General features: G+C 30.8%; 3 protein-coding genes across 3 annotated transcripts in view; 2 read left to right on the top strand and 1 right to left on the bottom strand.

Annotated features, from left to right (window-relative positions):
- The window catches only part of LOC124530752 (serine/threonine-protein kinase DDB_G0283821), a 151,272-nt gene extending 148,490 nt beyond the window's left edge, over positions 1-2,782 (top strand). Inside the window, exon 9 of the mRNA XM_047105020.1 lies at positions 30-2,782. Coding sequence (XP_046960976.1) covers positions 30-1,892 — 1,863 coding nt within the window. The 3' untranslated portion in view covers positions 1,893-2,782. The remainder of the gene's footprint in view (positions 1-29) is intronic.
- Positions 2,783-2,859: 77 nt separating this feature from the next.
- On the bottom strand, positions 2,860-3,761 carry LOC124530754. The gene is made up of 2 exons (XM_047105021.1): positions 3,675-3,761; positions 2,860-3,597 (listed from the first exon to the last, which is right to left on the bottom strand). Exons 1-2 carry the CDS (start codon positions 3,714-3,716, stop codon positions 2,926-2,928), a joined length of 714 nt encoding a protein of 237 aa, XP_046960977.1. The 5' UTR covers positions 3,717-3,761; the 3' UTR covers positions 2,860-2,925.
- Positions 3,762-4,330: 569 nt separating this feature from the next.
- On the top strand, positions 4,331-24,877 carry LOC124530240 (phosphatidate cytidylyltransferase, photoreceptor-specific). The gene is made up of 10 exons (XM_047104293.1): positions 4,331-4,529; positions 4,611-4,735; positions 5,081-5,177; positions 7,115-7,291; positions 10,312-10,504; positions 19,431-19,597; positions 20,051-20,203; positions 20,509-20,637; positions 20,772-20,906; positions 21,502-24,877. The coding sequence occupies exons 1-10, from the start codon at positions 4,455-4,457 to the stop codon at positions 21,592-21,594; spliced, it is 1,344 nt and encodes a 447-aa protein (XP_046960249.1). The 5' UTR covers positions 4,331-4,454; the 3' UTR covers positions 21,595-24,877.
- Positions 24,878-26,110: the final 1,233 nt, after the last annotated feature.

The following is a 26,110-nucleotide window of genomic DNA, read 5'->3' as shown; positions in this document are numbered from 1 at the left end:
AATTTAATTATTTTACTCTCTCTTTTCAGGAGTCACTGCAGAGTCAAACATCTTTCGTATCATCGTACTATGACGGTTCGGAGATTAGCAATCGGTCGTCGACATTGCCGAGGAGGCATAAAAGACATCTTTCCACTGAGTCCGGTCTAGCGACTTCCACACAATACGACCATTCACCTGTAAGACAGTCCAGTCCTAGTTCTGGGAGTCTACCAAGATCAACTTTAAGTAGAAGTTCCACCAATAAAACCATCTTAGATCATTTTGGATCACCTCAAAGAAACAGCGAACCGAAATTAAGAGATAGCCCCAATGGAAGTTTACGTCGTATGGATTACTCCGATAACGTTATGTCCACGAGTGGCCCTTCAAGTTTGGAGAGCACGATTAATCACCGAACGCCTAGAAAAGATTGTAAAAACGGACAAATAGACCTAAATTCATCCATGAAAAGAACTTACCAAACTAGTAGCAGCGGCCATTCCAGTTTAGAATCACACATATCAGACCGCACACTGAAGCCTTCGCCTAGTCATAGTAATGGAGCGTCGGGTCTAAGTAGAGCACAGTCACTCGTTAAAGTTCAAAGTCTGCAAAGTTCACCCAAAAGTTTACATAAGTATAGAACGAAGCCTCCAATTGTCGGCGGTGAAACAATAAAAAACGGTAAAAGCGCCTCGCCAAGGACTTCTCCAAAAAACTGCCCAAGTACACCCAAAAAAACCGCAACCCCTCTGCATAACAAAACACTTGGAACGAAAGTTGAAAATCCAGCTACTGCAATGTTGGCTAGTTCGAATTCAAACAATTCTATAACACTTAAAGTCACTACTAATACGATGTCACAAAACGGCGGCACAAACACTAAAGTCTACGTCCAAAATTCACCTGTTCGGTCTGTCATCACTTTTGAAAATGGAAAAGTTACCGAAACCAGTAACGGAAGCAATATCTATATTATTAATGACGACAGACAGGTGGTATCGGTTTCGCAAAACGGTACAAATCAAACAGCAAATAACCCGAAGGAAACGTCTTTTGACGTTTGCGTGGAAAAGAATAAACAAATTTACCAAGAATCGGAGCCTGTCAAAGTACAAGAAAATAAGTTTAATAAAAATTCGATTAATGACACGGGTATGAATAATAATCGAAAATTATCTTTACAAATAGGCGGCGCGGCAAACAACAATAGTTTTATATACAAAAATCAATTAAATAATACGAACGAAGTAGTTTCTAATCCATCGTCTCCGGCCATACATAATAACATAAACAGTATGGAAACAAGCGCTAATAGTAACCCCTCAACGCCAACAAAAAGCTATGATAATGTACTTGGATCTTTAGGAAATCTAAGATATCAAAAAAACTCTTTGTCATCGACAAATACTGGAATTCATGCGAATATAAATTCGAATAGCGAACTGAAAAGCGTTGATCTGTTAAAAAAAGCTGCTGCTTTGCAAATGTTGAATGGGCTTCCAAATGTACATAACAGAATGAGCTCAGAGTCGATAGCGAATTTGTTAACGAAAGGTATCGATCAAAAACCGACTGTACTTGGCTCGGAACCGAACCTTGCACTGAAAAATTCAGAATTAATAAAAGACATTAATACTTCGACCGAAAAAATCAACTGTTTAGAGAACAAACAGAAACGATACAGCCTTAGCCAGGACGGGAAAAAAGACCATCAGGACTTTTATAATTTCCCTAGCCTAAGCGACTTGAGCTTTAATTTCACTAGTTTAGCTGCACAAAAGATTCTGAAAGGGGTCAGTATAAATAGCGTTGATACATTGGTAGAATTAAACATGGCTGCCAACGGTTCGGAGAAGCAAAACAATCGTGATGTCGCTGCGGTATGCACAGACTTCGGACTTGTATAGTATATAGGCTTTGTTTATTTTGTTTAAATGTACAATAGTAGTTGTAATCAGTACACAATGTAAGCTAGTTAAAACTTATTTGTAACGACTTCATAACATACCTTAGGTACATGCTATATTTAGTTCAAACTTTGTACTCATTTGGGATTTTGTACTCTCAAGTTATAAAATTGTCCTTTAGAAATCTCTTATGTATCCTTTTAACGGTTTTTAGACGTAACTAACCTATCATCTACAAACATTAACTTAGAAATTTAATTCATTCAGTATTCATGAGATTATATTAACAATCAGTAAATTATTAGTTTGTAGTTCACTGAAAGTAATATGACAATAAAAATTACTTCAAGAAAAACGAATGTGGCCTAAAAATACCCATCCATAAGGAATTTAGTGCCTATATCAAGTATTATATTATAACCTATCACTTTTAAGAAGTAATGTTATATTCTAAACTTTACTAGCCTTTAGCACCTATAATTGTTTACACTTCATTAATACTTATTGCATTTTCCACAAATCAGCACTTCTGTTTGTGCCATCGCAGATTTTCCAGTGAAATAGTTGAGTACAAACTAGATTACCTACATCTCCATTTAAAACAGATTCCATCCAAAGGTGGGAATTTATAGGGATGTTATGTAAAGTGTATGTCATGTATAAGTGCCATAAATAAAACCATATTGTAATGAAATGAGAATCAGGCAATTAGTATGATTTTTGTGGATTGGTGACCATTATTTTTATTTGTCTACTGCACTGTAAGTGCAGTCGAAATAAAGGGTAATATTTATTCATTAGAGAATATAATCGGAGTCAATGCATATTAGTGTAAGTGTTCAGTAACGCCATTTGTAAAAAATGTATTAACAATATAAGTTGATGCTTTACTTTAATTGTTTCATTTATCCCTGTCCCTTATTAAAATTAATGATATACATTATCCAAATATATGTTAAAACAAAAGTTAGATAAAATAGAAAAATTTATTAAATGCATTTTAAGTAACAGATTAAAATAAAAATATCATATGCTAAGAACAAGTTATAGTACTATGCTCCATTACGTCAGTGACTTGTGACGGTTCAGTCTCAGTTTGATTTTTAATAGAATTGAGCCAGTCATCTGTAGGATTTATTTTTTTTACTTCTATGTCTGAACATTCACTTTTTTCTTCTAGGCTATTATCTAATGATTCAACTTGATCACTTTCTTTAAGATCTTCATCAATATTTTCAGTTACATTACCAGTGTTTATATTAGTATCTAAATCCCGGAATTTTCTTGAAACTTCCTCGGTTTGCACATTCACATAACACACACAATCTTCCGTTTCAGTTATTTGTTTTATAGCTGCCTCTTCAATAGCTTCTAATTCTTCGACATTCTCTTTCTCAGTTATTTCTTCAATAGTTTTATATGAATACATGTGATCGTCATTGGGACTGATATAATCTTCTAATATAAATGTACTATTATCAAAATGAAGTTTCTCGAAATCAATTACACCATACTTAGATATATAATCTAATAAAGTAGATTCATTACTGTAGCATATTTTAATATTCTGAACACAATTTTTTTCTAAGTCTTTATTATCTTCGCACTGTTTTCGAATAACATCGAGTTGCCGTAATGTTTTTAGTTCTCTCGCTTTTAAGGTCGCGTATATACGGGCAAAAGATTTTCGCACTGTAGACTTCAACTGAAAAAAGAGTATAATTAAATATTTTTTTAAAGAGAATCAAGGCGCATTAAAGTGTTCATAGTTTATTTACTTACGTTTTCAATATTTTGTTCCAAATCATCGGAATCACTCGCCATATTTGTTGTTGTTATGATATTTTTTAGTCGCGATGGTGATGTCAAACTGACACAATCTAGATACGAGGCATTTGGCATTAAGCATACAGTTGTTTGTTACTGATTAATTAAATAATTCAATCGTCTGATTGGATCCACGATAAATACCGTTTAGCTTATATATTATACGTTAAGCTTACCTATTATTTTTATTATATTTTTATTATTATTATTTATTATATTATTTTTTTATATTTTTATTATTTTTTGTTTAAAAATATGATATATGAAAAATATTTGCAATAGATACTACTAGGGATTTTCTAAATTCTTTTGAGATAAAGATTACTCTAGTCTCATGAATAACTAATTTAGAATGGCATTTAATTGATACACAAATATAGAGCTAATTTATTAAGTATTATTTTAGATAAAAAATCATTTCGACATAAACTTTTTAAATTTTTTTTTTGTTTAGTCACTTGTATATATAATTATAAAATATATAATAGATAAAGAATTTTTTCAAGAAATATATTTCCTAAATGATATTTTATAACAAAATAATTAATTACATTTTATTTTGTTGATGTTTCATTTATTAAATAGCAACACTCAAATAAAAAAAAAAACGAAATATTGATTTTTCGTTTGACAACGGCTTCAAATGAAAAACATCGAACATAGTTTTTGTCCCAAAAGCTAAAATATTTATTTCCACTAACAGTAAAAGGTGTGTTGAAGTGTTTGTGCCTAACTATGAGTGAAATAAGGCATCGACGGGGTGATGGCGATGGCAACGAAAAAGTGGAAACGGCTGGAGAATCCGATCATGTATTAATAAAATTATTAGTTATTTTTTTATAAACCAGTTCCTTAAATTGTTGTCATATAATTTTGGTGTTGGTTTCCTAGGTGGATTCGGAAGAGGAAAAGGTTTTAGAAGAGAAATACGTCGATGAATTGGCAAAATCATTACCTCAGGGTACTGATAAAACTCCAGAGATCCTCGACTCTGCTCTTTCTGGTCTTTCCTCACGGTAAGGAAAAAAGTGATTTAATTTTACAAAAAAAATAATATTTATATTTGATATCATTTCTTCTTTTAATTTACCTAATAATTTTTATTTATACATACAGAAATATTGAATCAGTTATTTAATATAGAATTATTACATATATATTCATTTTATTAGAATATATCAATTACAAAAGAGGTTAATAGCAAAACAATAAATAAGCATAAAATAATTAATAAAAATAATGTAATTACTAAACCGTCAATAATGTTTTTTCTTTCATAACCTTCTATTTCAAACAAGTAAATCATTTTTGTATTGTATTTATTTTACACAGTTTGTCTGAAATATTATAATTTTATTTAGATGGCGAAACTGGGTGATCCGAGGTATCTTCACCTGGTTGATGATTGGTGGATTTTGCTTGCTCATCTATGGTGGTCCGCTGGCACTTATGATAACGGTAAGATTCCTTTCATGTTCTAATGCTTAGTATAATAAGTATATGAAAATTTAATATTGAATATCATTTATCTTTTTTTTTTTAAATTTATTGATGATTATATTTATTAACATAATTAGAGGAAGTATAAAATAGAAAAATAATACAAATCAGTTACAGTTACTAAATTATTTTCAGTATTCTCACGGAATATAATATTGATTTTGTATTTTGTTTGTAAAGTAAGCTATATATAATATTTGAATTTATAATTAGTTATTTTCATACAACCTTGTCGAGTTATGAAGGATAATCTATTATGTGATTTCCTGATATGTTGAATATTTATTAAATGCAAAGAGATTTGTCCATTTCAAACATTTATACTGATTACTAGTTTCTTGTCTTTTTACATATTACTTTCATGATAAAAGAAATTGTAGATGGCTTTTTTTCCAAGTATTACGTAGACAATGTAATACATATTAAGATAAATGAAACTCGCTAAATTATACATATTTTTATTAAATATTATATAATGTACTAAAAATTATGTTTTATAATCAGCAACTAAAATCTTTCCTTGAAAAGTTGCGAAGAATATTAGCAGATAAAAAAAAAAAGTCTAATAAAAAAGTGTTATAAAAATCCTGCCATATGTAATAAAAATCTCTATATAAAACATTTAAAAATACGTAGTGGTCATCAACTACATAACTTTAACAGTGCCTTATAAGAATGTATGAATAATTAGTAATACACTTCATTAAATTATATATTTAAAACTACCTATAAAGGTTTCTAAGGATAACAATATTTTATAGTAATGGCACTACAAAAATTTAAAGTTCGTAACATAATTAATATTACTATTATTCATACTTATAAATTAGAAAAATGATTTGTATTTACAAAACCTACAATTTACATGAGAATAAAACTGCAGCAAGTAACTAATTTGTGGTATGCCACAAACAAAACATGTGATATTAAAATAATAATATACTATAGTACATTATTATTTTAATGTCACATATGTAACCTAATGTATGTAATATTAATTGTGGTCATTTTTCTTACATAACAGATGCTCCCAGGGAATGTGATTTAAGTTACAATATCTCTTGTTGTTTAAAACAGGAAAATTAAATATAGTTGTATACAATAATTTCTAGCAACCTCACTTATACCACTTAACCTAGAGTATCATGCTTGCATCCATTTTCTGAATATGCAGGTGAACTATTTAGTGATAATTGTATTCTTTTCGTGAATTTGTTAAATAGCACGTCCCAAACACTTTGGTTAGACATCAAAGGATGCTTATTGCTTATATTTCCGTCGGCTTACCACACTCGCCTCCCTCAAAAGCGTTACGCTACTGTTGCGGTAAATTGGGATATATTATTAAGCAATTTTCAGGTTCCATGCTTTCATATGTTTGCAATATTTGTGAACACACTGAATAGTTTAACAAAGAAATATCGTATATAATATAATATCACTACGTAAGTTGAGCTGAGATGGCCCAACGGTTAGAACGCGTGCATCTTAACCGATGATTGCGGGTTCAAACCCAGGCAAGCACTACTATATGTATGTGCTTAATTTGTGTTTATAATTCATCTCGTGCTCGGCGGTGAAGGAAAACATCGTGAGGAAACCTGCATGTGTCTAATTTCATCGAAATACGGCCATATGTCCTTTCCACCAATCCGCATTGGAACAGCGTGGTATTTATGTTCTAAATCTTCTCCTTAATGGAAGAGGAGGCCTTATCCCAGCAGCGGGAAATTTAAAGACTGTTACTTTACTTTTTACTTTACTACGTAAGTTTGCTTATTCATGTCTAGTGCGACTTTTTCATATTAATCGTATAAAAGAGCCGAATGATTTAATTGAGTCTGTTATTCTATCATATTTTTCTTTGAGTGTGACCTTATATGTAATGTCCTAAGGTACTCTGCGTGCAAGTGAAGTGTTTTGAAGAAATTATCAACATAGGCTACGCTGTTTACCGGGTCCACGGCCTGCCATGGTTTCGTTCCCTGTCATGGTACTTTTTGTTGACGTCCAACTACTTCTTCTACGGGGAGAATCTCATCGATTACTTTGGAGTAGTGATCAATAGAACTGTAAGTAAATATAATGTTTCGTTTCATTAAATCTAAACTCATCATATTAATGTTAAAATTTTATTTGGTTTTATTAATGTATTTATAACGATACTGACAACTTGGGCCTGTCTACTGTATAAAACAAAAACATAATTATAAGAGTAAAGTAAATAATCGCCAAATCATAAAGCACAGATCGAAATGTAATTAACAATATTTTGTATCGATCATTTAGGTATAATTGATTAGTATAATTGTAAAGAAAATTGTGCCATATATAGGATTTAGAAACCCTGAAAATAAAGCCGACTAAAGCTGGGAATTTAATTAACAATTCGCACTATTATTGGATTTACACCAGCAGGTCAAATGTCAAACAGTAATCTTGAAAACGGGGTTGCTGTCAATTTTAATACGATTGTGATTGCGGGTATATAAGAAAGAGCAAAGCATCATTTTATCCAGCTCAAGAAAATTTGTTTATTAATAGTAGAAAAATAGCTTTGAAATATATTAAACATCAATTAGTTAGTTTTTAAAGCTATTCTGCAAGGTCACATACAAACAACTCGTTACGATATATTCCGCATTTGTATTTTGCCTTTGGCTGTTTGAATTTAAAATTTTAGTATTGGATTTTTGTTTACACACGTGCCTCAGACAGCACGTGAAAACAATAGTTTGCGCCTCATTTCTCTTCGAACGTGTCGGAGTTCAATTTGAGATTAAGCACCCTTTGTTCCCCTAAATTCGTTTTACTCCACTTATGTAATTATTAATATAATGAAAGTTTAGAAAAATATTTTATTTTTTAATATATATACAGCTATTCAGTGTTAGTGAAGTATTACAAAGTTACTTGTTTTACTTTGAGTTTAATGGCGAATAAATTTTTTATGATCACTTTATTTATTGCCCTAACAAAGTATAATGGTTACAGTTTATACTGACATTTTGTTTAAAGAGTTTCTATATTGACTTTTTTAATACTGTTCAATTTATTTGTTTATTTAAATACGAATAACGCAAAGTCAATGCTCTTTGTCGTATGGGCATTAACTCTGGAATCTATTAATATATTTATTTAATGATTGCTTCGAACGTATTGTTTTTCTTCATTACGATATACAAAATCAATAAATGAACGACACTGGCAACAAACAATACCTATTATTTTTAAATGTATAACTACAAACTTTTTGTTCAAACATCTATAATTAGAACAATGAATACCTGATAACATATATACACACGATTTCAAATCAATATAATATGTTTTAACTAAAAATGTATTTGATAACTTTAACAAATTAGCACGAAAAATTAGCGATTTTTCCCTATACGTTGTTCAATCCAAAATGAATTATATCGAAAAAACGTCTAGGTTAAATATTCAATTATTCGTAAATAAACTACATCCGATAACCTTAACATAGGTAACACGATAATGTTAATACAAAGTCATTTCATCAGATTTATTCAATATTATTTAATTTGGTAATGGATATTAAATGCTCTCGGGGGAAATCATAGTATGATAATGTCGTAAAGACATTGTCAAAATATATTAAACTTGCTTATTTAATCAACTATCGACCCGCTCCGGCTTCGCAAGTGTGCAATACTGATACTAAAGATACTACATATTTTTTCATGTTTCTTTACTATTTTGTACCTGTATTATATACAAAAACCTTCCTCTCAAATCACTATCTATTAAAAAAAACCGCATCAAAATCGGTTGCGTAATTTTAAAGATCTAAGCATACATAGACACAGACAGCGTTAAGCTACTTATTCAAGATTATTTTGTGCTTTTTGTGTACTTGACAAATAGATTTGAGATGCATAGATAACTTATGTGGTATACAAATATGGCCTAAATATAATGTATTTTAAAACTGCACGTTCGAAATCCTTTGTGATTTTATCGTTTAATAATGAATGAATCAATTATACCACACGCATACATTTGAAGGGAATTTTAAATACATTATTTGATTGTTAGTTGCATCAAAGTTTTTAAAGTACGTTTTTAAAAAATGCGTCCGTGTATATAAATACGAAATAATCTTATTATTCATAATGGTCCAAATTTGCATCATATTGCGTAGTCTCGGCAAGATAACGCGGTAACGTCGAATACTTCGTGACTTGAAGTTAAGCAATAATGATTTCATATACCTAACAAGAATATAAGTCCTCATCCAACTGTAGTTGTATGCGTTGCATTAGTTAACTTTATGGGTCGTAGTAATGCTGGACTAAATACTATGAAAGAAAGCGTTTCGATGACTCTTATCTTATCTTTTATAAGAATCAGGTCGTCAAAATATCTCTATGGTAGAAATGCAAGCAAAACAAGAGATTAACGCGACAAGCGATTTATGGTTATTCTAGGTGTCATTTAATACATTAATCCATTGCGACTTCAATTTTAAATAAATATTACAACTCGTCAACCATTTCGTGTATCTTTTGATTCCCTAAATGTATGGTTTCACGTCGATATTCTTTAGCAATCCAATATATATATGTATGTATAATAAAATTTAAGTGCCTGTTTGTAATAATAAAATATGCGTTTTTACTTAATGCACATGTATGTATACACGGTACATCAAAATAATATATTTTTTAAAAATTTTGTCTGTCTGTCTGTGTTTTCCGGCTAATCTCCGGAACGGCTAGACCGATTTTGGCGGGATTATCACTGGCAGACAACTGAGACAATAAGGAGTAACTTAGGCTACAATAATATATTTTTTTGTTAAATTCAAACGCGTATAAGGCCGCGGGCACAGCTAGTAACTAATAAAAAGTAATTTTATTTCAACGAATCTAGCGACTTAGCATTAAATAGATACATGCACATTATATTCGTAGGTTGCAATTCTAATTTCTGTTATGAGCGATGCGGTGCCCTACGGTTATTTTGGTTGAAATACGTTACAGTTATATATTTAGATTACTATATAAACAAGCTGGTGCTGTTGTAACCGACAAAATGTGGACTTGACGCAGAATATTTCTTCCAGGACTATCTCCATTTCTTGGTCACGTACCACCGATTCATCTCGTTCAGTCTCTACTGCGTCGGCTTCGTCTGGTTCGTTCTGTCCCTGGTCAAGCGTTACTACATGCGACAGTTCAGCCTCTTCGCTTGGACTCACGTGGCTCTGCTGATCGTCGTCACGCAGAGCTATTTGATTATACAGAATATCTTTGAAGGTTAGTGGCTTTTTGCATTATGTAAGTTATATTAAGTATTCAATCTATTTCGTTATATGATATTATATAGATATAGTATTTATAGTAAATATTAAGAAGTTATTTATTTACAAATATTCAAGTTTGTTATAAACTAGTAGTCGCCCGCGGCTCCGTTCGCGTTTTAGGGTGTTGGTTGTCTTGTCTTGGATTTCAAGTTTGCTTCATACCAAGTTTCAGCAAATTCGGTTCAGCGTTTTTGGTCGTGAAAGAGCGTCAGGCAGACAGTTCGACAGAGTTTCACATATATGAGATAATATAGATTGTATTAGCCGTTAAAAGTAGCTCCGTTCTCGTGAGTCGTAGGGCGTTATAAATTAAATAACATTTCTCTCGATGGGAAACTAAACGGGAATTGTTTTTCTTTCAAATCAGACTGTTAGTGACAAAGATGAATGCGTTAATTTTTCAATTTTATATACTACCTGTCTAGTATGTAAATGCTAATCTATATTAGCAATTTAAATATGATAATATACAATTGTTATTTGTTCTAAGCCCTCTTCAACTGCGGTATCTGAAATATATTTATTGATGATAGGATATCACAGACTGCTGCTAATGTATACCTGCTAATATTTTATGCCTATATTACACCGTTTGATCTTGTATACTAGTGTAAATGAGAATTGAGAAAAATTGCTACAACAGATAACCAAAATAAGTTCTACTGAAGGGGTAGTGACGATGTAAGCGACGCAAAAAATATGTTTTCATTTACGAATCGTTATTAAAACGCACTGATTTCGCGCCCTCAATTAACTGAATTAAATCAATTCGTATGTATTTAAAGTTTTATCACTTTTGAAAGTCGAACGAAAAATAATTATAGTACGACACAACTTAGATGTCGCATCGGCAAAATTCGTAAAACCGATCACATCCGAATTGAGAATCCAAATCCCAAATTATCAATAGTTATTTCTCACGCGAATATGATCTTTGCATAAACGTAATTACTTGTAATATCATATGATCTAATAAATTCGTCAATTTGACGCGTCGATTTACATGCACTTGTTTTCTCTGACGCGTGAATCTATAGCGACGAATAGCGTCGAATGGCGCGATAGGGAGCTATTACTATTGGTTGTGTAAATCGGCAGTAATCGGTTTTATTTTCATTCCATTGCATTTTTCGATGCTACATCTAATTTGTGTCTTACTATAAATGATATTCACTTCGTATATCACTCGTGACATATTGACAACAGACTTACGCGGTGAAATGTCATTTTGATACGTGTATGATTATTATAGTGAATGTTGCATATGTCATTTTGACATTTCACGATTATTTTTTCGCGGTGAGTTTCGAGATTTTTCATACATAATAGGTCTACGAGTGGCATAGGTCGTAGACGAAGTTTAATTTAAATCCTTATACACGTAAGAGAATTAGACCGGCGGCGGGCTCGGCGTAGGCTGAAAGTCGTTTTAAACGGATGTTAGTATTATTCTCTAGGACATACGTATTTTTATATGATTTAAGTAATCATTAATATTAGGATTCTTTTGTACGATTAAAAATTTGTTTTAATTAGAATATTTTTAATAAATCTTATCTTCTTGCTTTAGAATCTGAATCGAAAGTATTCTGGGTTTGTGAAACTTTCATATCTTAACCACTTAACCGATTATCATGAAACTTTGTATTATTTCTGTCAAGGTTAAGAGAAGATAGAGGTCAACCATAACTTAGATTGCTATCATTCAAGTTACAACGCAAGAGAATTATCTTATATTGAGTAGTCCGAAATACAATTTCGGATACTCAATTTGTACTAAATCAAATATCGTATTTTTTTATTATAAAATAGAAATTATTGTTTTAAAATGTTACTTATCTCAATATAGCTGAATATTCACTGGTATTTTTAATATTATTGTAAAAGATAATGTTAGTGTTATTAGGATAACCCCACCGGTAGCAGATTATATTAAATACGACCCAAGACATCGATACAGAATATGTTATCAGTAAAGACACTAAATAATCATCAAAAAGTCCCACCTCCCTCACAAACACACGAGTATCCGACACTATCTATAGATAATAATCAGACACATAGTTGCCGCGTGGACACTGTCAGGGACGGGAAACCGTTCAAACGCCGACAACTAGGTCAGATTGATATTGGCATTATAAGGTGAGGTGCACACCGCACACGTGTTGTATTCTATATTCAACCTCATTTGTGACATTTAAGACCTATAGAATCTCTTTAGTCACTATATGACTTAATCCATTTTATTAAACAACGAGAAAGACTAAAACAAGATTATATTATCGTATATCAGCTTATCTTTATATTTACATTAAACCTACTTTATCTGTATATGTAACGGAACTACTCTTAACAGTTGAAACGATTTCGATAAAAATTGCGTGTACTTGAGTGTAGCCACGGAAAACTTATGCCATAGGATGGTTGAATTGGCTCCGAAAGGTTGTGCTGTAATCGGAAGACAGGCTTCTAGTTTTTAAAGGTTATTGATATAGAAGCATGATATTACACATATTTGAGATTTGGTAGATACGTGTCTGTTATTGCCAAGCAAATCATTTTCTTGTTATCTCATATTATTGCTGTATATACTTGATGATGTGTGGCGAATTTCTTACGGCAAAATAATATCAACTCACAAGAATGATATTACCGACAATATCTTGCGTTGCATTTAATGTGTTGTTAAATCTAATTTCTTTTATCCTGAGATCAATTACAATTTCCTAGTAATATTCGTTGGGCGATATTTGGTCATTTTAAAGGCAGCGTTAGAGCGATTTCGTCTGTAGGTACGTTCGATCGCTCTGAATCTAGATTTAGACTGGCTAAGTGTTATTAGACTTTCCACCTTGTAAATGAGATGATCGCCTCCAGGCTGTTTCCAATAGTAAAAATATGTTTATTATTGTAAGTATATTGTAAATTGATATTATAAAAAAAAAAAAAATAGATCCCGCTGAGTTTCTTTCGCCGGTTCTTCTCAGGTCTGAGGTGTTATATTCCGAACCGGTGGTAAATTTTCGACTATCAATAAGAAAGTGTAAACACTTTCATTAAAGGTTTTTGACTTTGATTATCTAACTCAGAGTTACTATAAATAGAGAGAAAACAATCCTGAGCAAATACTAAGTATGATTTATATCTTGTATTTGTCTTTTAAGATTAAATAATTAAATTTGAGGAGGCATTTTAACTATCATAGAATCGTTGTTATATCCTTATTATAAATTTAAAGCTATCATCGACTCTGGAGTAGTCTATCTAGTAGATTCGATAGTCAGCTCAGTAATATAGTTTACTTTTTCGCTTGTTAGTAAGTTCGCTAATTAACTTACTCAGGTATATTCATTAAAAAATTGAAATTATTATTTTTCTTTTTTATTATCTACTAACTTTTGCTCATGTTTTCTTTTACTAAACTAACGTTAGCGACGCTTATGTACTGTAATAATCGATGTAGGATTATATATACATGAAACGTGTATCGATCAGTGTTGTCAACTGTCTAGATATGTTGGATGTCATTTATTTTCTGTAAACATTATAAAATAAAAATACTTTACTAAAGTATTAATAGTTTCCTAAGACTATTAAACGGTACTAACAGTTTATGTCGGAAATGCGTGCATTAAATATTTTCATATGAACGCTTGTTTGTTTTACTAATACAATTAAATATAAATTGCGCACAATATAATAAAGATTTATATTAGGTCTGTCAATTATTAATTAAATATTGATACGGGTCTCTGAAATAATGTACCTAATTGGCGGATACATTTAATTGTTTGAATATATACATTGATACGTTAAAATATAACAATTTTTTTCAGCGTCACTTTGTATCAGTATTCGTTTTGCGTAGATCGTAATTTTTATTATATTATTTTTTCGTGAAACCAGTAATGGGTTTCGATGCATAAATGATAAACTATCATCATGACTATGCGAAAGTTAATAAAGTGTACAATGTGTTTAAACGTGCATACGAGTATAAGATTCTTATAACGTACAAGTATAACATAGAACTACACTTATCGACTGATAAAATACATGAGTCGTAATTTCTCGAGAATTATTCTTTATTTATTTTTAATTTTGTACTCATTCATTGAGTGATTGATTGATTGGAGATTCGCAAGTAACTGAAGACGTCTAAAGATTTGTTTGCTATATCTTAATTTAGTGGGAATAGGATATTTTTGTAATGATTGCCATCAAATAAATATGCAAGATTTGTAATTCATGATTAAAGTACAGATAAAAATAAATGTATGGCGTCAACTTCGCATATAGTGCGTGTTAAAATGTCTGACTCAGCATTTAGAAAGATACCACGAATTTATTAATTATGACAGGTCTTTGAAATAAAAAAAATGCTTTAAACTTATTGAATGTTAAAAAGTCGAGGATAGTTTAAAACCTCAACAGTTACTCCAACTTTGCATGTTATATAGTGATTGGTACGTAGAGATGTGCCATGGTGAAAACAAAATTTAATAGTAATGAATAATGTCAAAACAATCAATAAAGAAATTTCCAGATTTTAAATTTCGAATATGGGATTGAGACCGACAATCTATTGAATATGATCGTCCTGAAACATACAACCATTAAGTTGAAAGCTCCATATAGGTAACACGAATTAGTTGTTTTTGCATGAATCCGGAAACAACATATAAACCTAAGTGTCTTCTTTAAACGATTATCTATTGTTAAGCAGATAGCGTCGCGACGTTTTCTCACGCTGATAACATTCAATAAACAAGTCTCGATTGCTGCTTATGATATGTGATTAAACTAGATTGTGGTAGATAGTTTATAATATGAATCGGTTTAATTGTTACCTATGTTGTTTGAAAAACAGGAAAGAACTAATCGTTTAAAAATTACCACACTAATGATTGTCAACCGACTTCAAAAAGGTTATCAATTCGTCTGTATTTTTTTGTTTTTGTTACCTCATAACTTTTCACTGGGTGAACCGATTTTGATAATATAACAATAACTATAACCACGTTATATAATCGTAAATCGACGCTTAAGTAGTCTAATATTATTCATTTCATTTTACTTAGGAGGACTCTAAAAAATATGTTGAATACGCAATTATTTTTATTACTTTTTAGTGCATATTTATTTGTCATTTTAAAATAGTGTTTTGTTTGAAGTCGGTTTTTCTTTTTGTTGAAATTTTTATTTATTAAATTCTTAAATTTGGTTCGAAACTAGTTTTACACTCAAAGTGAAGTAAGAAAATATTTGTAGCAATAACAATTACCTATTGTAATTGCCTTAACTTTGAAATAAATAAAATTTATCGTAACGTATCGAAAAATGCTGTATCATTAAAATTTTGAAATATTATGTATTTCTTGTAATATATAGTATCTAGCGCATGTCTAAGTGATGATGTAGCGATTTAAATTGGAACGTTCAATGTGTATTATATTTCATACAAGCTCGTTGCTCCGTAAACAATGGACTATTCTTAGACGCTGTAAGATTTTATCATCTCTGGAATAGTGTACGCACATTGCAGATATATTTAAAAAAAAACTCCGTTGACTATCGCTATAACTAAAGCATGACTAGTCTTTATAAAGCATGTAAGCGATTTTTGTCTAATAAAAGTGAATAATGCAATCGATAAATTTTGATTTTTTGATCCATTCGTTATTGATGCGTAATCGATTTGTTTTTTTGAAATTATATGTCAGTGTCTTTGTAGTCATCATTACAAATAAAATATTGTTCCGAGTTATATCAGTTAAAACAAAAAAAAGCGAAAAGGTAACAAACATTTTGTTTCTATTTAATTGAATGACCGATAAGATAAGAGTTGATTTTATTTCCCATTAGCTTTTAAATGTATTAGTTTTATGATTTCCAGGCTTATAGGCAGTACGTATGCTAGCGCACGACCACTTTTGTTTCCTGTTGTGTTATTGAATTGAATGCCGACCTCATTCATGTGACAGTGACATTCATGGCTGTCATTGGCAAGTTGAAATAGTTAGTTAGATGGACGTCCGTCAAAACAGTTGTTTATTAAAAAGACTACAGCTACTGTTTACACTTAATTACCTATAATTAAACCAATGGATAAAAATTGTATGTACTGATGTACACCATAATTATATATAACTTAAGGCTTATTAAATCAGTTTGGGTATATGTAACTTCACTATACAATTTTAATAAGCCCACAAGTTTAGCAAACTGGAATATTTATTTAGTGTAAAGCAGGACTATTCTTGTAGAAAACTACCATACATGTATGTAAATTTGTACGCACAATTTATCATTAAACGTCAATAATAGATCGTATGATGGCATTGAAATTAATAAAAAAAATGTTGCACATAGAATTTGCAGAGCAAATTTTACAATCATGTTCTCTTATATTGTTGATTGATATTTTGAGGGCTACTGGCGAATCCACGGTGTAAAAGGCTAAAACGCTTTTTACTGTGTCTATTTATTCGACCGAAGGTGATTAGTTACCAGCCTATGGCTTGACACCATTAAGATTTTCTCGACTGTTAAATGACCTCCCAACCGGTAACGTAAGCAAGGTCTCCCAACAGCAAAATACAAAACACAAAAAATATGAGTTATGCATTTGGTTGTCTGCTTACCAAAAATGTTTATAAATGTTTTTGAATTCTTCATATCTATTTGTTTGGGGTAAATAGCAAAAGATAAAATAACAATTAATAAATAAAAATTTTAACAAAAAGAAAAACCGACTTCAAACAAAACACTATTTTAAAACAAATGAATATGCACGAAAAAGTAATAAAAATAATTGCGTATTCAACATATTTTTTAGAGTCTTCGTAAGTTAAATGAAATGAAAAATATTAGACTACTTAAAAGTCGATTAACGATTATATCATGTAGTTATAATTATTGTTATATTTGGAGCCGGTGTCAGCTACGGTGCCCTTGCCCCAACAATCAAAAGAAAGAAGCGATACGAGACCCTTGATTGATCCAGTATATTATTGTGTAAAAGGTAATTTGTAAAAAACATATTTGTTAAAGTATTCTCGTATTGTTTTTTGATAGATATACTGTAGGGTTTTATTGGCTGACACCGACTCCAAATATAACAATAATTATAACTACATGATATAATCGTTAATCGACTTTTAAGTAGTCTAATATTTTTCATTTCATTTAACTTACGAAGACTCTAAAAAATATGTTGAATACGCAATTATTTTTATTACTTTTTCGTGCATATTCATTTGTTTTAAAATAGTGTTTTGTTTGAAGTCGGTTTTTCTTTTTGTTAAAATTTTTATTTATTTTTTGATTTTAAGTGAAGCTGATGTTGACTAACTAATTTTTTTTAATATGGATAGGTTAAGCGCTCCGTTTATATGAGTCAGAAACTACTTCGAGGACAATTTCAAAGGAAACTTGCGAATAAAGCAAAAATAGACTTTCGAAAATGCGGATTTAATACGTCACGCGGCGTAAACTACAAGGATCCCTCGAAAGAGCTATAATCGAACTCAGCAAAAAAACTTTGAAAAAGACCAACTATATTTCGTACATCATATAACATCACATCACATACACAAAATTTGATTAAAGATAGTAAGAAATTCTGCCCCATATCGCACCCTAACTGCGAGCCGTATAGGAGTTCCATCACTACATAGTATAAAACAAAGTCGCTTTCTCTGTCCCTATATCTTTAAATCTACGCAACGGATTTTGATGCGGTTTTTTTTAAAAGATAGTGTGATTCAAGGGGAAGGTTTGTGTATATAATACATGAACAATATAGTAAAGAAACACTGATAATTTTAGAAGTTTGCGACGTGATGTCGTAAATACACAAATTCTGTAGTATATTTAGTATCAGTATTGCACCCGTGCGAAGCCGGGGTGGGTAGCTAGTTGATTATAATATTCGACTATGACAATTACGTAAACATAACCACATTACGGAAGGTGACTCAAATATCCAAATAACCTATAAATAAAAGATTCGACTGAGTATCGCTAATGCGCTCCTCAGAATTGTTCCGTTCCCTTCCGTTCGGTTACTTTGTCATGGATCCTGTGCTCAGAACCTTACCAAACTTTCACCAAATTACCGTTCAAGTATATATTTTATAATAAAAAAAGAATTATCAAAATTGGTTAACGTGATTTTCAGTTATTCACCGATTTGTCGCGCATATACATAATGTAAATTTAAGACTTATGTCGTTTTCATATGGATACCATCATCGGAAAAAAATAAAAAAAAAATGGGACCCCACGGGAAGCACTACCTTTCAAACAAAAAAAAAATTATCAAAATCGGTCCACCCAGTGAAAAGTTATGAGGTAACAAACATAAAAAAAAAAAGAAAAAAAAAAAATACAGACGAATTGATAACCTCCTCCTTTTGGAAGTCGGTTGAAAACTAGTTTTTATAACTGTATTATATTTTACTAGTCATTACTTATCATGTTTTTAAAATAGTACATAAATATCATATTATAAGGTATATTAACGTCTCGATGTTGCGATGGAGTCATGCTTCATGAAATTTCATTAGGCAAGTATATTTGTAATTTAAAATTATTTAAATGCCGATTGGTCAACACGAAACTGCATTGTATGCTAATTGATTTATTATTTTTACGGATGTTATAAAACAACGAATTTCTTTTCATTGTGTCCCTTTTCATACTTTGTTCTAAAAAAATCTATGGGCTTATAAACATTATTTTTGTCTTGAATATTTTATGGTGCTTACTCTGCGTAAACTTGCAATCTTCGAATAACGTGTTGTAACAACTATTCCACCTTGGCTTAATTAAAAGCCAATGCTCTTTATTTTAATAACATACGAAAATTGTTTCAGGCTTAATCTGGTTCATAGTACCGGTTTCTATGATCATTTGCAACGATGTGATGGCCTACGTCTTCGGTTTCTTCTTCGGCAAAACACCATTGATCAAACTTAGTCCTAAGAAGACATGGGAAGGCTTCATCGGCGGCGGCTTTTCAACCGTTTTATTTGGGCTCGTGGTAAGTTTTTCGATTTTAGACTTAACTGTCTAGTACATAAGAAAGTATTTGTTATATGGGTAAATTTTGTAGCGAAGAGGCCATGCGTTACAAATTAGACCCGAAATATTTTTGGACATCTATTTTTAGGAGCTCCACAAATTTTGTTTCGAGATGAAGTTATTTTATTCGTTCCAATTTTATTTAGCTAATTTTAAAAAGTATAAGTACATGCAATTTTAAAATAAATCTATTCTGATAAAATCACTTGTCCTAACTGACTTTCAACGCACAGCCTATGCTGAGTTTAAGAAACGAAAACCTCGAAAATATATTTATTATATAAAATAAACATTCAGCTTGGTAGGCATCTAGTTTATATGTAAAAATACAAACACACACATATTTTTTTTAATACGTTGTCACGAAGAATCATACTCACTACACTAATATATAACGTGATATATTTTTCAGCTATCCTACATGATGTCTCAATATCCGTACTTGGTGTGCCCGATCGAGTACTCCGAATCCCTGGGACGTATGACCATGGACTGCGAACCGTCTTCGCTCTTCCGCCTGCAGGACTACACTCCGCCACAGTTCTTGCAACCGGTAATGAAAGTGGTAAGTGTTATTATACCCACCGATTTCTTACTAATATTTTCTCTATTATCTAATATTCAGGCGTACTGTCAAACAAATCAAAGACAATATTCAACAAAGACAAAGACAATTTTTCTACTTCTTACTAATTATTACATTATAGTATGTGTGCGTGCGTTTGTGCGTGTGTGCGTGCGTGAGTGCGTTTGTGCGTATGTGCGTGTGTGCATGTGTTGCGTGTACGTGTGTGTGTGCTAGTGTATGTGTGTGTCTGCGAGTTGAGTATAAGATTTTTATTATCAATTCAATCTTAATACTATTTACAGTTGGGTCGCGAGAAATTCAACATGTACCCGTTCATGATCCACTCGCTGGCGCTCAGCATCTTCAGTTCGGTGATCGGGCCTTTCGGTGGATTCTTTGCTTCTGGATTTAAACGAGCTTTCAAGATCAAGGTCCGTAGTATAACAGTATCGTACAAATTATATTTTAATTTTATTGAATAATATATTATAGCAATTTAACAATTTCTCCCAATAATATATTTCCATTCATATCATTGAATTTAAATTTATGTTAATTATTCCAGGACTTTGGAGACGTGATCCCGGGACACGGAGGCATCATGGATCGCTTCGACTGCCAGTTCCTAATGGCTACATTCGTCAACGTGTACATCACTAGCTTCATCCGCACCGCTACACCCCAGAAATTACTGCAACAAGTAAGTATTACCAATAACCAGATATAAACCTACTGCTTTTAACTAACCTTGGCTAAGCTTGGCTGACGGACACAAAAGTCTGTAGCTATTATATCGTCTAATTTTATTTTACTTTGCACGCCTATTTTATTATGCCGTGCTTTAGTTTGAGAAAGAGTCAGCCAGTGTACAAAGTGATATGATCTTGATATAGGACTACTGAAATAATTTGTTCCTGATAGGTCAGCAATCGAAGTAACGATATAACTTTGAAGACTATCACTATGTAATAGATTTTATATAGATTATAAATCGATTTTGAAATAATATTCTCATTAGTTTGGGTTATCCTGCACAGTTAAATGGCTATACCAACTGTACATTTTTGTAGTGCATCACTAGCAATTCGCCATTGGTGAGTAAAGCATTCTCTCAGCGGCTGGACTTGCATGGCATAGTAACGGATTAAAGAGTAATTATTATTTATTACTGTGCCAAAGTCTCTGGATGGAGCTTAGCTGTTAATATTAGTTCAATTTCCAATTTCACATCAAAACAACTGGCTATGAATAAGTGTTAGAAACGTCTAATAATTAAAATTTCTCTTCCATTAAAGGTTTACAATCTGAAGCCAGAACAACAATTGCAACTGTTCTATGCGCTGAAGGAGTCTCTAGAAAACAGGAATATACTGAACATGATACCCTAGACGATTCTAGAGAAATTACGGTATTTTAATTTCTATAATATTGATTTTGACCGAAATTGTAAGTGCAGTTTCACACTTGATGGATTTACCCGACTATTGTGTAGTTGAATGATACTACAGCGATTTTTAACTGTTATTTTTTAATTATAACACACATTCACATGAGTTATTTTATTACATATTTATATACAGATTTTTGTAAAAGAAATATATGAAATATTTTTTTATAACTCGCAGTGTGTTTGTGAAGTGTGACACTGCACTAAGGTATGACATATCCCAAACTGTTTGTTGAAACAGCATACATCTTATTCTAGTCTTTCTAATTTTGTACTCATTTACCTTTCATGCACTACTGACCACGAGAATTTATAACTACAAAGAAGATTCTTTTTTTAAACTACTCAAAATGAAATTTTTAGTAATATTTAGAAAGTCGTAGTTCAATTTAACTTGACGTTTATAGGAAATGTTAATCTAACTCATGTAGGCGCCATTCAAATTTTCCCCATTTCTATGGAACAACCTGATTTTCTCGTATAATCATTTATGACCTCGCAACGTTACTTGCATCATGTTTGTTAACTGAGCATAATTTCTCATGTCATATAGGCATATTACATCAATATCAATTATCATTATATGTATGTTAAAAGTATTAATTACTTAATACATATTCCTTCCATTTTTGGTTTTAAACTTCTTAGCTTGAATGGCCCCTGTGTTAAAAATATAATTATAAATGATAAATGGTTGTATATATATCCTGTTAAATCAATTCAATTACAAATCATTCTCGAAAATATTTTTTTATCTGTGATCAAAGTTAAACTATTTCAAGAAATAAGCAATTTCGTAACATTCTATTCCTTGCATGTTAAACTATTCTGTCAAGTAGATATGATATTCGATTAAATTAAATTAATATTGGTTTATTATGAATATTTTCAATTAAATTAAATCCCTTATTCATTTGGATCATTTCATCAATTGGATCAAACAGGGAACTTGCATTTCTTTCATTTAGACTGAATAACGACTGTTTTATCGCGTGCTAAATATTTTGTGACATTTCCTTTTATTTCAAACTTTATAAAGTCTATTTTTCTATGAATTTTACTTAAAATTGTCATTCTAAAATTCATTCATTGATTTATTTGTAAGTTGTAACTCATGTTCTGTGGTTATTTTTTAATATAAAATAATATTTACGGGTTCATATGGAGTATTTAATTATAGCATTATCTACCTTGTTGGTAAAAATTTAAGAATTTATATTCATCTCTTTCTAAAGTATAGAATTTATCAAGCGGGAACAGGACAGATTTATGGATGAATCGAAATCTTAAATATTTTATTAACAAGGCATCTAAACGTATAAATTAATTATAGTAAATATTATTAATAATACAAAAAAAAAAACTTTCATAGTAATATTCTATTAGTTCAGATAAAGATACATTATGTATGACAATTCAAATATACTTAAAAATTGGAACGCGTTCTCAAAAGATTTATCTTATATACTAACATTACTATTTTTAAACGTTTAAAATACGAAATAATTAGACCAGGGAACTATATTGTAATTTAGTGATGTGTTAGAATATTTGTTTTGTCGATATATCGATATCGATAATTGATAAGCCAACATTTCATCAAATGCTTCTCTAGGCTGCATTTAATTATGTAACAGCAGTGTCCTGGTCTGATAGTGACGTTGATTTTTTTTTTAATATTTAGAAATCGTTAAGTTTTTTGTGATTAATTTATGTGATTTTATGTTATGTTATGGTTACGTTAAATTTTTTTCTTGGTATTTGGTTAAATAAATCCATTATATTAGTTCTTAGCTTAGTTCAAATGTGAAAAAGAAATTATACTCATGTTTTGTTTAGAAATCTCTGTGGAATACAACTTGGTAATATTGGTTTGTACAATTGTTCAAAATGTAAATCAAATTAATTTAATGTACATTTATTTGTATATCGATTCTAAATTGTTGGATTTATACATTTCGTTTAAAGTCTCATAAAATTGAATTATTTGACTGCAAAATGTCTCTACGTGTTTGAAAATAAACTTATATTATATATAATAAAAAAATCTTTATGATTTTTGTCGTGTACCTAAAGATTACTTTAAAGTATTCGAACTACCAAAAACATATTAATGTCGTATATGTATATTGTTATACATTTATAAATGCCTTCAAATTTATTTGCCATAGGACAAACCAATGCAAATGTTTATGCAAAAGATTTATTTGATGTTAATATTAAATTATGTCGATTTGTTAGGGACAGCTCTACGTAAAAGTTACAAATGAGAATTTATAGAAGCGGTCAAGCGGTCAGCGAAATTTAGAAGGGTGTCTATCAACACAAAGAATTTTAATATTTGTGTCTTATGGCACTTAATAGCCAATTATACTGAGGTTCGAAATTTGAAAATGTATATTTGTCAGAAAATTGATTGTGAATGATTGATAAATATTTTTATTTTGAATGATAATATACCGTATATGGGCATTATGGCGAAGCAAGTAGGTGCCATAATTTTAAATTCGATTCGATTTTAAAATCATTATTTTCTCATTTGTTACATTTTACTAAAGCTTTTAAAATATATGTCATGTTAGTATTAAACTATTGATGTTCGTATTATAGTATCGTAACTGTCGTCCCAGATTAATTAAATGTTAGAGATAATATTAAACCACAATATAATTCGATGTTGATTGAAAAATAATATTACATTTAAATGAATAGAATGTAATAAGCTTCCGCTTGCAGTAATCGTTTGTATTATTTATTTAACATTTTCAAAAATTTTTGGTCGTCTCATATTAGGTTAATTCATTGTCTTCTATTTAGGGCTACATAGAAATTTAATTACGCTATTAAAAATAAATTTCAAACTTGTCGTCTCAAAATCTACAATATTTCAATAATAGTTTGAAGATCTGATACCTTAAACATTTTTCGATTTAGCAATTTTATTAAATGGTTAATTTTCTTGCAAGTATACCAATAGTTAGAAAAAATTTACGTTAATTTAAACGTATAATAATATTTCTACGATGAATTATAAATGATATAGGTTTTTTTTTAAATTTAATTTTGGTGTGAAAAAATGGTAAGGTTAATTATATTTGCTCGAATCGAAAAATGTTTTTGTTCGTAAATATATACCTTAGAACTAGATATGTGTCTAATTATAGAGTTTATTTATTAATTGTGACTTATTTTATTAAAATAAATAAATAAACATGATTCCTGATTCTGTTAGTTTTATTTTTTTCTGTGTACGGAATGGTTGAAAGTTCTTACTGTTCCAATGCCTTTGGATGGTGGTGACCACTTAACAGGTGGTCAAAGTACACGCCCGCTTACCTCTTTAATATAAAAATATTCATTAAATATTTCATGAATATTCAACATAATCCCTTAAGAGATTCTGAAGTTCATCACAAGCCCAGTCTATGTTATAAAAAAGAAACTTTAGTTTTAACAAATTAAAATGTAAATATAAAACTACTAAGCAATTCAACCAATGCCAACAGAATACGGATCTACGGACATCAACCACATCTGATACAACAAAGAATATTTCGAACTATTCGCTATTTTAACGTCATTTCCGTAAGTAAATTACAAGTAGAGGTCACAACACAATAGAAAGTAATTGTGACCAAGGTTGTCTAAAAGATTTTGGAACAATAAAGACGTTTGCGTCTAAATGTAGCCTATGTTTAAATGTATCGAACTAGCTTCCTCTTTGATATTATCCTGAAAACGTACCTAAATATATAACCTATTTTATTATTATAAATGTGAAAGTAACTCTGTATGTCCCTAAGTCCGTCGCTCTTTCACAGCCAAACTGATGGTATATACTTGATGGTAGGGATTTGTGCAAGCCTGTCTGGGTAGGTACCACCCACTCATTAATTGGTATTGTTGTCTTCCGGTTTAATGGGTGTGTGAGCCAGTGTAACTACAGGCACAAGGGACATAATATCTTGGTTTTCTAGGTTGGTGGCGCATTGGCGATGAAAGTAATGGTAATTGTTCCTTACAGCGCCATTGTCTATGGGCGGTAGTGACCACTTACCATCAGGTGGCTGATATGCTCGTCCGCCAACCAATAGCATAATATAATCCGGTTCATTTTTTGAACTTTTCTTCGGTGATCCATTGCTTTATTAATAGCTAGATCAATAAACAGGCTACCTAACGCTATACTTGTTAATTTGTCGCTGCTCAACAATATAGAAACTTGGACTAAAAACTATGCCCAAAATATACTTCACACAATAATCAGTAAAACTTAAAATCATTAATTAGCTTCAAAATAAGCTCTAATTTATTTTATATAGATAACATATAATAAAATTATAGAAATCCATAAATGAGGTGACACCTTCAAAACATGCTGGCATGCAAATCAAAATAATAAAAAGTAACACGTACATAAGACGTTTGTGACGATTAATTAAATAAAAAAATAATCA

The sequence above is a fragment of the Vanessa cardui genome, chromosome 6 (genome assembly GCF_905220365.1).
Source record: "Vanessa cardui chromosome 6, ilVanCard2.1, whole genome shotgun sequence".
Lineage (NCBI taxonomy): Eukaryota > Metazoa > Arthropoda > Insecta > Lepidoptera > Nymphalidae > Vanessa > Vanessa cardui.
Note: the sequence above shows the minus strand (reverse complement) of the source record. Positions and strands in the feature narration are given on the sequence as shown.